Source organism: Eublepharis macularius, chromosome 10 (assembly GCF_028583425.1).
Source record: "Eublepharis macularius isolate TG4126 chromosome 10, MPM_Emac_v1.0, whole genome shotgun sequence".
Taxonomy (NCBI): Eukaryota; Metazoa; Chordata; class Lepidosauria; order Squamata; family Eublepharidae; genus Eublepharis; species Eublepharis macularius.
This window is the reverse complement of record NC_072799.1, coordinates 17,342,880-17,355,733: the sequence shown is the minus strand read 5'-3', so window position 1 is coordinate 17,355,733 and position 12,854 is coordinate 17,342,880. Positions and strand designations below refer to the sequence as shown.

General features: G+C 42.2%; 1 protein-coding gene across 1 annotated transcript in view; it reads left to right on the top strand.

Moving 5' to 3' along the window:
• Nucleotides 1–12,854, top strand: part of WDFY3 (WD repeat and FYVE domain containing 3) — a 176,241-nt gene that overhangs the window by 39,675 nt on the left and 123,712 nt on the right. Inside the window, exons 2-4 of the mRNA XM_054989609.1 lie at nt 1,679–1,889; nt 6,877–7,000; nt 11,993–12,102. Of these exons, the coding sequence (XP_054845584.1) occupies nt 1,710–1,889; nt 6,877–7,000; nt 11,993–12,102 (414 nt within the window). The 5' untranslated portion in view covers nt 1,679–1,709. The remainder of the gene's footprint in view (nt 1–1,678; nt 1,890–6,876; nt 7,001–11,992; nt 12,103–12,854) is intronic.

Genomic DNA, 12,854 nt, shown 5'->3' with positions numbered 1-12,854 from the left:
ATTTATGCACAAATACATTAGGTACTGTTAAACATAAGTGTGGGCATTTAACACTCCGTGTACTGTGAGGTTGAGCATGAGCATAGAACTCGCAGAACAGCAATGTGAACAATGGATAGGAAGCAACACTCTTACGTTATTGCAGTGTGGGAAAAAGGTACCGTGGGAACTCACCACCAGTAGATATGCTTTCTGGTTCTGCAAAGAACCAGTTCTGATCATCTGACCGTTTGGACATATTTTCCTCTCCATTTTTACTGCTCGATAAAAATGATAATGATGGCCTTTAATAATGACATTTGAACAAGCATGGGGAGCCTACATTTTCTCCAAAAAGATCACCCCACCCCACCCATTCAGAGTTCACGTGATTGTGTGAGACCAGTAGTAGTCTGGAAATTTGCTGGGCATGGATAATCAGTTCTCAATGCCCCTTGGCGCTATTTTCAAATGTGAAAAGTTTGGGAGCGAAAATAGCTGCAGAGAGATGAAGTATTGATGTGCATAGGGAGGAGTGGGGTTTCTTAGTCTAACAAAGTGATAATGTCACAACGTTACAATGCACGCACAAACTTTTTTTTTAAAGGTGATGTGAATTCTTAAGTCCACAAAGCCTGTGACTGAACCGGTGCTTAAAATCGGGTATGAAATGAAAAACAGAACATTAAATCGAAACTGTTATGGACAGTGTAAAACGTGTGGGTGCAAAGCTGAAACCATCACGATTGTGGCGATTGCTCAGAAATGGTGATTTAAACCGTGAATGTGGCCCAAGAAGAAGTTTTTATAGTATATTCTCCCTCCCACATTCATAGTACGTTATGTGAAAGACCTCAACCTGAGGCTCTGGAGAGCTACTTCTAGCCAAAGCAGACAGTACTAACCTGGACTGACCAATGGACTGATTAAGTATAAAATAGCTTCAAGTGCATGTGGCCTGGAATCTCTTGTGGAGCAACTTGTGACATTTATAAGGTCCCCCTTCAATCCCTGGATCTCAGGTATCAGGAGTAACCTTGGGGAGCCACTGGGCAAGAATAAATACTGAATAAATATTAAGCAAGGTGTGCCAGTAATTTAACTTGGATTCATACATACGTTTACTGGAAAATACATGTTGGTTTATTTGCATACTCCATGATAGAGCAAACAGTAGTGAACCCACATTTCTCCTGGACACATTGAGCTTGATGGTCCAGATTCTTCATTGCGAGGAGTGGCTAACCAGTGAATGATGAATGGACAATACTGCAGTTTTCATACTGTGACTTTTCTCGAGTTAGATAACCTATCACACCCACTAGCATGGGTGTCCAAACTACAAGCCATAGGCAGCTGCTTATGCATGGGCCCTTTTAATCTGGTATCTGAAGAATATGGGGTGCTGCTCAAGATGCAGGGTTGGAGCTGCAAGCCCAGCCTTTTTAAGTAGTTCCTACCATGGCTTAGCCCACCAAATGGTTGCTGTATCTTAGTATGGCCCTCAGACCAAAAAGTATGGTTGCCTCTTCAGCCTGCATTGCCGTATAGAGGGAGAGATTCATTTTGATGTCTACTGTTTAAAATACAGTTCCTGATTTTTCTCTACTACTTTGAATTTCTGTTCACATATAGTTTTATATTATTATTCTTGAGCGTTATACTTTATTTCAGCTTTCTTCTTGTTCTTCCTGGACAGGATAAAAGGAGTATTTCGGAAATCGGCAAAGATGAATATGGTGAAAAGGATTATGGGTCGGCCTCGGCAGGAGGAATGCAGCCCTCAGGATAATGCTTTAGGTTTGATGCACTTGCGTCGACTTTTCACAGAACTGTGTCATCCTCCTCGTCACATGACTCAGAAAGAACAGGAAGAGAAGCTTTACATGATGCTGCCAGTCTTTAACAGGGTAAGCCCAGCGCTCTTTCTCCCCTGGTAATGGATTCTGTGTTGACCATTGGAAGTAAGGTGGCAGATCCCACAGATTTCTTGCACTTTTAGCAGAATGAACTTTCCAAGGGCTACCATTTGTGGAATGGATCAGTGATATGCAAGTCAGATTTTCCGGGGCATAATAAGGATTTGAAAAACAGTTTCTGGAACAGCTTCTCATTGGGACGGGAATTAAGAGTGAGGTTAATTTTATAATTTACATTAATTGTTTGTGAAGTTGCAGGAATTTGGAACCTTTAATTAAAGTCAACTTGAAAGTTGTATTCACTTTTTCTGGTAGGGATTTTGGATTCAGGAGGACCTTAACCATGAGTAGTTATTGGCTTAGAAATTTTGTTATCTTGTAATATTTCTTCAATGAAGATGAAATTTTCTGAATCTCTTTGATTTTTGTCTGTGGTTTTCCACCTCCAGCAACCTTCTTGTGCTTGACATTAGATTCATTGCTCTTTTTCAAACATGGACATTTTCACTGGCAACTTTTCAGTCTCTTTTCCTTCCGTCTCTTTTCTCCCATTCCTTAAGTTTTGCTTGTCTAGATACCATTTTTTCTTTCATGTGCTGTGTGTTGTGCCATGATAGGCTGTTGAGCCAGCTGGAACCCTGCGTTCCAGTATGGAAGTATGAGGGGAGAGAAGTCACTGGGCATCTCCATTTATTCCAGCGGGAGAATTGTTTACACAGCCTTGAGTATGGAACTGGCTCCTGGCTTAGCATAGAGTTCCAAGTAGTTCTCACTCATTCCCAACTCCTCATGGCCTCTCATGCTCCCCTATGCTGGTGGAGCCTTGCTGGTATGAGCGCTAAACTGACATTAGCCTCTGACTGGTGCAGTGGTATTGCTTTACCTGTGTTACTACTTGTGTTAGTGCAAGGCATCTTAGAAAAAAAATATTTTTTTATCATCCGTTGCCATGATAACCTGAGCTGTTTAGCTGCTTTTCTGTCTTCCTAGTATATCATAACATCATTTCTGAATTGCTAATGCATCAGTAAGGGAACTTACTTTCACCTTCTGTACATACTGGAGATGGCAGGATTTTTTTAAAGGATTGCTACTAGTAAGTTCGAATACTACTTCTGTGGATGGAAAATATTGTTGCTATCCCAACACTTTCCTGACCTTATCATAATGTGGACATATGTCACATGCTTGCCTCAGGTGTGGCTGTTACTCTTTGGTTTCCAGTGAACGTCATCTCCTAGTTGTTTACACTCAATTTGCTATTTGGCCCCATTTTATTTGGAATTGGGGGCTCTTAAATATTTGATAAAGCAGCATTGACTGATTTTTACTGCTTGGATATTCCAGAAGGAATACCAGTAAAATAGTGTAAGATGAGGAGTTGATTCAAACATTTTGCACGTGCACTTAAAAATAATGTACGAATGCAACAAATACATGTTTGAAAACATGTACAATAGAGTATAAGATGGGATTGGTTTTATGTTACTTGTTGGGTGATCACTTGGTATCAGCCTGTTTTTCTGCCCCATTGTGTATGAACTGATCATAAATGGCTTGTCATCACATAATCCTCTTGATGCAGTTTGTTTAATAAGATGGCTGTGTTTGTGAACTGTCACAAAACTATTCTTTATAACTCATGCTTTCTGAGAAATAGACAAAAAAAACCAATAAGTCAACAGTCATTAGATTATTTTTCTTTGTTGTTGGATCCTTTCATATTTACAATCTGGCACTGTGTGTATGTGTGCGTGTGTGCATTAGCAATGAATAGCAATGAGCTAAAGCAGCAAGGATTGTTAGTACACAAATGTGGACATTGTACTGAAAAGGTCTCTGCTAGCAAACAATGCTTTGGTTCATAATGTGCTGTGTTTTTCTTGCCCCATCTTTACAAGCACAGTCCTGAATTCTTAATGATGTATTTCAAGGTTCCTGAAGGATGGCATAAATGTGGCGTATAGTTTGAGGGCGCTGAGATGATGGGCTTGGTTTTTTAAAAAGTGAGTGAGAGGCATAGTTTCGTAGGTGATTGACCTGAAATATCTGGCTTGTGTTTATACTCTTAGAGTAAGAGGGTAAAGCGCTCTTGATTTAAAGGCATGTAAGAGCAATATTGAGAAAACCAGTGACCCCAAATTGCAGCTGGGCTTGGTAGCCGAGAATTGCTTTCTACTAGCCAGCTATAAAGTCCTACCCCCCATCACAACAGGGTCAATATCCCCATCTCAGGGTCATCGTAGTTATGAAAAGCTGTCCTCAAACTAAATGAAGCCAAGTCAGTATAAACCAAGAAAGGGGGCAGGGAGAGAAAGTAAAAAATTAGGGGGATGTTCCCTTCATATTCCTGGAACATACAATTTGGAGAGAGTAGATCTGGGAAGCTAATGCTGAGGCGTCAACTGCATTACACAGGTGTTGTTTCAGTGTGGCCTGCTAGTTAGAGTTTTGAGCTAGAACTGGGGGCACCTGGGCTAAAATCTTCATCTCCCCATAAAACTCTCTAGGTATTCTTGGGCCAATAATTTTATGTTATCTTGACGTACCTCACAAGGTTGTCATGAGGATAGGGATGGGCCCCCTTCTGATGAAGGAGAACGAAAGCAAGGATGAAAACAGAACCCTCTCAAATGAAATATTGGCAAGGGTACAAATAGGTGCGGAGAAGAAAGTCTTAGAAAATTAAAGTCAGAAGTTGCTTTCAGATTGAGGAAGTGCGGAATTGGATGAGGATCCAGAAGAAAAAAAAGCAAATTAAAAGAAAACTAGGAAGGGGGGGCAAGAGAAGGATGAAAATGAATGGAAAAGGATGTTTTAAAAGGGGCAAGAAAACCTAGATTTTGGCAGAAAGGGAAAGAAAAGGAGAAAGATGAATTGAAGTCACCTAGGTGATTGCATGTATAATGGCGTGTGAGTGGGGTGGGGGAACGGCAGTGAAGGAGATCAAGTGGTTAGTGGGCCTGATAGCTGTCTCACTTCCCTCAGCTCTTGGAGGGTATCCTGGTCTTTTCCAGCTCTGCCTTGTTGCCCAGCAGCTGTCGACTTGGCTCGCATGGCTTTGCTGTCTCCAGATCACCAGAATGATAAAACATATTTGCCACTGGCTAGTTGGCTAGTGGAGTTGTTGAAGACTGGGAAGAAGTATGGAAAACACTTGTGCTCTCTTTCCCCACATTATCTTGTAGATTTCACAATGGTATTTGTTTTGGGGAGGAAGAGAGATTTCATATCTCTGCCCTCAGGGTGTTTTTTCAAATAACCACTCTCACAAAACCAGAGGGTGCCCTTACTCTAGTGTAAATGGTTTCCTAAATTGCTGCATAATAGAATGGTGCAGGTGAGGGTTATTTTTCTTAGTAGCTCATCATAAGAGTGAGCAAATAAACTCTGGACATGATCAAAAACCTCTAGGCATTATATGAGCAAGGGTGGTCAGACTACAATGCAGTGTGTTGGATCCAGACTACATTTCCCATCAAACAGAAATTTCCTGCTTCCCCACTGAGCTCCATGAAATGCTGCTTCTTGAGAATGGGGATCCAGAGGAACAACATGGTGGGGGAGGGGCCCTGCATCGGGAAGAGGGAATTAATTAGAATAAATTGGCAATTTAGTCTGGATCCAACCCAATGGCTTTCTGTTCTTGTAGAAGTCTTTGTTTACAGGTGCATGTTGCATTTTCCACACTCATAATTTTCAGATAGGTTTGGTTGCAGGTTTTTCTGGTTAGGGTGGTGGGTCTTGGAACTCTCCCCCCACCCCCACCCCATGAATGAGCTTTGGGAGCAGAGAAGTTATTGATTCATATGATCAGAAGTTACATGGGAGCCTCATGATATCTGTAAATATACAGGGAGCAGTCATTGGTAGAGTTCAGAAATACAGTCAACATCGTTATGACACCGCTTCCAGATGTTTGGCAGTCTTCTGAAGTTAAGGGGCATTGCTGAGCTTTAGAGCCTCGTGGCACCTTATGCTTGCTTTGTATAGCCACGTGTAGCTGAGCTCTGCCTGTTGAGAATTCTGGGTGTTCCCCTGGAGACGGACAGAAAGCTGGAGAGGATTGTAGGCAAACACACAGGGAAAGAAGAGCTGCTTGTGGCTTCTCTCCCTCTGTTGTTTATCTTTGCTTGGCAGCTACTTTTTTCGCTAGGAGTAGGAAGGAGGAGCAGCAGGGGAAACTATCCATCAAGCAGAGAAGTAAGCAGACGTAAACAACAGAGGGAGAAAGGCAGCCAGTGGTTCCTGCTTTCTTGTGTGTTCCCTTACAACTCCCTTCACTGTTCTCCTTGGAGGGAGAGTTTAGAATTCCCAAGAGGAAGAGATTACTACATGACGTGGCAGCTTTTCTCATGGACAGTGTAACACATAGCTAGACTGTAACTTTATGAATACAGGCAGCTCCCCCACTGCCTACAATTGTAGGAGCCATGTAGGGTTTAATTACTTTTTATTTATTAAATAAATATATTTTCTAGAAGGAATTTTCATAATTCTGCTGAAGACCACCAGCATTCTGGTTGTTTATTTGAAAGTAAACAAGTAACAACATGTATCTTTGTTTTCTTTTAAAAACAATTTTAAAAGTAAATAAATCGAATTACTGCAAAAAATTAGATGGGCAGGAAAACTTGGCAAACACCTTAAGAAATCTGTTGATAAGGGAGTTTGCCTAAGCTAGCCACTTATTGTTTTTATGACCTGGGGCACGTGGGAAGGATGCTTCCTTGGTCCTGGGCAGCATTCTGCTGCACCGACCTAGTTACTGCATGGGGTGGGTGGGAGTGGGATGTTGATGACGCTCAGCATGTCTTTGCACAATTCTGTGAAGTAAAAAAGAAGTTCTGTTAAATTTCTTGATATTCACAACTCTTGATGCTCCAGTATGAACAGGCTATTGGACTTTGGAATTTCTTCATGAATGTTAATATCATGAATGTTAATATTAATTGAGGCTTTTAAAAATTATCTGCAGGTATTTGGAAATGCTCCTCCAAGTACGATGATAGAAAAGTTTTCAGATCTCCTTCAGTTTACAACACAAGTGTCAAGATTAATGGTGACTGAAATTCGACGGAGGGCCTCTAACAAGTCTACAGGTAACTGCATGAATTACGAGTTACTCTTGGGAAGTTGGTAGCTTTATATTGGCTGTAAACCACACCCTTGAGGATGATTCATGGTGGTTCTGTCTCCACCTGTGTTATCAAAGTGTCCACACCAGTCATTCTCAATTGTTTGGAAAAGTCAATGTCACAAATTTGGTTGTTAGGATTGAAGAAAGCTGCAGCTAAATCTGAAATGAAATCTTTTAGTATTTATTTTTCCCATATAGTTTTCCCATTGACAAATTTAAAATTTCTTGAGATGACTGAAAGTTTCTTAATCCAAATATAGACTCTATTCAGATGTCATGCACAAATGAAAGTTTCTTTGTTATGGGCACAAGCCTAGTTTTTGTGCTCTTGTGTCTCCCTATCCTCATATGCAGAAGATGTCAGAACAAAATGGAGTTATGCTGAAGACTTCAGTTTCAAAAGTCTTCAGCACATCTCCAGTTTGTTCTAACATCAGAATGAGGGCACCAGGCCAAATAGGAGTTTATTTCTTCCCCAGAAAATGGGATAATGCAGGATTAAACTGTAGTTTAGATCCTGGTTGTAAGGCACAATCTGCTCTTTGTACAAGCGCTTGCCTTCAGATGGCCTGACAAACTGAACTTTGTCTTCTGAAACTAAAAAGTCTTCAGTTGTATTCTCCATGGGGGTGCAAGCATGACAGCAAACTGGTTTGGGTTTTCACAAACTTCTGTCTGTGACATCTGAATGTACCTACTATTTCCATGGAAAAAAATCATGGATGTTGATGCTGGACCTTGCATTTTATTTTATATTATTTTATTTACTTCATACCTCATCTCCCTAATGGCTACCCAAAGATTTGGGTACCGTCTACTGATGTAGATATGCACCTACTTGGGAGGTTCCACATTGCTAAACATGCCATGTAAATTAGCTATGCTTTGATTCAGAAAGATTTCATCTCTGTGCTTGGCTTCATGCTTGTTCTTGAACTTTCTGCTACCATACCCTATCACATCTGTTTCATTGAACATCCTAACTGTTGTTCATTATTGTACTTTGCTCAGTGAATATCCTAGCTGTTGATTATTTTGTATTTTCACTGGTACTGTGTAATCCACAGTGATCTCAGTGAGAAAAGCAGACAGTAATCCTACTATATAAAAGGCTAACCATGTTCCAGACAACTCACATCCCACCTTGGTGTGCCACCAGAGGGCATTGCAGTAGAGGGAAGCCCAGAAGAGGCAGCACATCCCTCCAAGAGTGCACTGTGGCGGGAAGACGATGCTGGGATCAGGCGCGGAGCAGGTAGCAATGCCTGACCCCCACTTTCACCCCGCTGGGATTAGGAACAGAACAGGTGGCAATGCAAACCCTCTGGCTTCACCCAGCTGGGATCAGGTGCCAATGCCCGCCTTCACCCAGTGGAGCAGATGGCAATGCCCATCCTCCACTCCGCTGGGATCAGGTGCGGCACAGGGGCCGATGCGCACCCCCTGCCTTCATCCAGCTGGGATCAGGAGCAGCTCCACAAACGATATATATATATAACCATGCCCAACTAACTATGCAGCAAGGATGCTGTATTAGCTATTTAGGATCAATGAAAAGGCTATGAAGACCATTCAGTAAAGCATATAATTATTCCAAACTGTTTCATGCATGTGGAAGGTATAAATTCATCAATCCAACCACTCAAGTATATCATTCATATTAGGTTAGTAACATGTGTTTTTACAAAGAATATTATCATATTGCAATGCAACTAAATATTTCCAATACAATAAATGTAATACAATAAATGTAACTGCTGACGGGTTCGCCAGCAAGAGGTTCCCGTTCCGGATTCCCCTTTCTCAAAGCAGTTACCAAAATACCAGTTTGATGGATGTAATATCTCAATAATTAAATCAACAAGTCAATATTTTTTTGGCTTCAAAGTGCATAGCAATGGTTCGCACAATGGTCTTCATAGCCTTTTCATTGATCCTAAATAGCTAATACAGCATCCTTGCTGCATAGTTAGTCGGGCACGGTTATATATATATCATTTGTGGAGTTGCTCCGTGCCTCTCTCTGTTTGTATTTCTTGGGATCAGGAGCAGAGCAGGTGGCAATGCTCCCCCGCCATCACCCAGCTAGGATCAGGAGCGGAGCAGGTGGCAATGTCCGCCCACTGCCTTCACCCAGCTAGGATCAGGGTCAGAGCAGGTGGCAATGTCTGTCCTCCACCATCACCCGGCCGGGATCAGGCGTGGAGCAGGCAGCAATGCCTACCCCCCCTTCACCTGGATGTAATTAGGCTCAAAGCAAGAGGCAGTGCCTGCCCCTCCTCTCCGGGCCAGGAGCAGGCATGGAGAAGGTGGCAATACCTGCCCCCCCTGTCTTCACCTGGATGGGATCAGGCATGGAGCAGGAGCCAATGTCCAACCCCTCTTTACCTGGCCGAAATCAGAAGCAGAGCTGGCAGAAATGCTCGCCCCCCCCCGTCTTCACCCGATTGGGATCAGTCGCGGAGCAGGCAGCAATGTTCGACCCCCCTTCATCCAGACGGGATCAGGAGTGGAGCAGGTGGCAATGCCCCCCCTTCACCCAGCCATGATCAGGTGTGCAGCAGGTGGCAATGCCTGTCCCCTTTCATGCAGCCGGGATCAGGAGCGGAACAGATGGCAATGCCCGCCCCCCCCCCCATGTTCACCTGGCAGGGATCAGATGCAGAGCAGGCAGCAATGCCCGCCTCCCCTTCACACGGCCAGAATCAGGCGCAGAGCAGGAGACAATACCCACCCACCTCTTCACCCAGCCGGAATCAGGCATGGAGCAGGTGGTAATTCCGCCCCCTTCAGCTGGCCAGAATCAGGCATGGAGCAGGAGGCAATTCCCTCCCCCTTTCATCCGGCTGAGATCACTAGCAGAGCAGGTGGCAATACCCGCTTCCCGCCTTCACCCAGCTGGGATCAGTCATGGAGGAGGAAGCAATGCTCACCTGCCTGCCTTCCCCTTTCTAGAGCCCATTGTATTTTTTCCCACAATGGGCTTTGTTACTAGTAATACTAATAATGATGTAGATACTGAGTTTTAGCACAGTAAACAGTAGATAACCCAAAGAGATTTTATTTGCATAGTCAGATGTTGAAATGTAATTTGGACAAGTTAACTATTTGTCAATCAGTTCAACAGGCTTATTATCCTGACCGCAACTGTACAAAACTGAGGTGGGGAGGGAGGAAGGAAGAGGCAGCCTACTCAACTGGCTGTACTCAAGTGGCTGTGGACTGCCCCGTGGCTTAGATGGGCTGGGCTCTGCATCCTGCTACTGGGCTGGGTTGGCTCAGCCCTGATGGTGGTCAGGGGGGCCCATTGATCCATAGGGAGATGTCCTCGTGTATATTAGTGGCCAATCTGTCTCTGGTTAGAACTCAGATTAGCTATATTAAATGTACAAATTAAAGCCACTTCCCATGAACGCCCAGAATCTGTTGCTTGAATGTAGTTTATTTTCTTAGTAGTTAATGTCTTACCCTTGGGATTTCATGCTCACATCCACAGGCAATAGGACCCACAAATAGAATGGTAATAACTTTTTTTCTTTTCAAATAAGGCAGTGAATTAATTTCATGCAACTATAATAAAATACAGGCAATATAGTAGTACTGTATCTCATAAAAATAAGCCTTGCATTAAGACATCACAAAGCCAGCTTGTTATTTAAAACCCCTGTTCTGCAGTAAGAAGAGATTATCATCATTTAAATAATAACAGGCAATAATTTATCAGTGATTTTGAAAAAAATATTGCTTATTGTCATATATAAACTGGAGACTTTTTCATATTTAGAGTCAAAGTTATTTATGGACTGAAATGTTATTTTCTTATTGTTTAGCTGACTGTTGATTACTAATATTGGCAGGAGAAGATATTATGTGAAATGTCTGTGGTATTTGAAAAATTTACAACCTGAGAATTCAAGAGACATATGGTTGCTTCCTTTTAAAATTGTTGGAATGGTGGGGAAATTGAATGTTCATTTGGTTTGCAGCCCCCTTAAGAGTAATTTTGTGTTAGTTTTTGTGCACATCTAAAAACGTAAAGTATGAATGGGATAAACCTATGTGCCTAAGGCATGCAAATTAGAAAGTTGTGATTGACTGAGGCTACCTTTGAGCATATACTCTGTGCCAAAGTGGAAATTGCCACTGTATAGAGTGGCCTGTAGATCATTCTGGTGTAGCTTGATGGGTTATGATGGGCATGTTTTGTAGGGTGATTGAGAACATAGGTAGTTTTGCACGTCGGGGACAAGACTTTGTTCCATTTTGGCACAGTATATATGTGACAGCCAATGTGGTACAGTTGTTAGAGAGTTTGACTAGAATCTGGATGGCCCAGGTTTGAATCTCCAGTTTTCCATGAAAGCTTGCTGGGCGACTTTGGACTCAGTTTCAGCCTAGCCTACCTCTAAGAGTGATTGTTGTAAGGATAAAATGGAGAAGAGAATGATGTAAGCCACTTTGGGTCCCTATTGAGGAGAGAAGTTGGGTATAAATAAATCACTAAAATAAATAGAAATTAGCAGGGCTTTTTTTCAGCAGGAACGTGGTGGAATGGAGTTTCGGAATCTCTTGAAAATGGTCACATGGCTGGTGGCCCCGCCCCCTGATCTCCAGTCAGAGGGCAATCTAAACTCCCCTCTGTTTGGAGATCAGGGGGTGGGGCTACTAGCCATGTGACCATTTTCACCAAGGGCAACCCACTGAGTTCCACCACCTCTTTTCCCAGAAAAAAGCCCCGGAAGCAGCTTGTGTTCTGTTGGTTTTGGATCTCTAACTGTATGGAAAGAGACTAAAAGTGTCCTTTCTTGTCTGTTTTCTATTTAAGGATTTATATGAACACTTTGAAATAACCACTTGCTTGTAGTTTGTCTGATGCTTAATATATTCCAGTACAAATAGGAGCTACATTCTTGTGTTGAAGATGTTTACCTGCTTTTTTTGTTTTAAACATTAGAGGCTGCAAGCCGTGCCATAGTTCAATTTCTGGAGATCAATCAGAGCGAAGAAGCCAGTAGAGGATGGATGTTGCTTACTACAATTAATTTGCTAGCTTCATCTGGACAGGTAACTTCTTCTTAGAAGATATCTGGTATTAAATAGTGTGAATAAAATCAAAGTGTGTTTTTATAAAACAGACGGGAAGAGAGAAAAAGGTTATTATAATATATTTTTCTCCTCTTCCATTCAGTCTGTAATCCTAGTCAGTTTCTGCTTTATTATTTATTTATTTGAAGTTCATGCTTCGTTTTGTACTTCTCTTTATGTATGAAAGGCCCTAATGAGACTAGAAGTTAATGAACTAGTTGGTTTCTTCTTGAACATGCTTCAGCCGTATGTGTGCAATAGCTAGGAAGAAGACCTGTTGGATTTACTACTGATATGCATTATTCCATTTTAAAATACAATTAATCCTCTTTAAATATTAATTCATGCAGCACGCTATCATAACTAAATCAGATTCCCTGCTTGCACTATTCTCCTGCTTATTTTTTTGCTGCCTTTCCGTGTTCTACAGCTTAGTATTTGCTAAGCATACCAAATGACGTAGAGAGCATGAACGTTTTTCTATGGTTCCTATCAGGGACTATGTAAGATGTTTAAGAGTAAGGTAAAAGGGCTGACCAAGACAGCCCTTGTGAAAGTTGGGATTGCAGTCCTGGTGAGAGAGGAACAGAGCATGGATAAGGGCTTAGTGGTAGATACACAGAAGAAAGGCAGTCCTGGGGGGTGATAGACCGGGGTTGGGGAGGCAAGGGAAAACTCTTTAAGATTCTGAGATACGATACTAAATCATGTAAAGTGAAAATAGGCTGTTC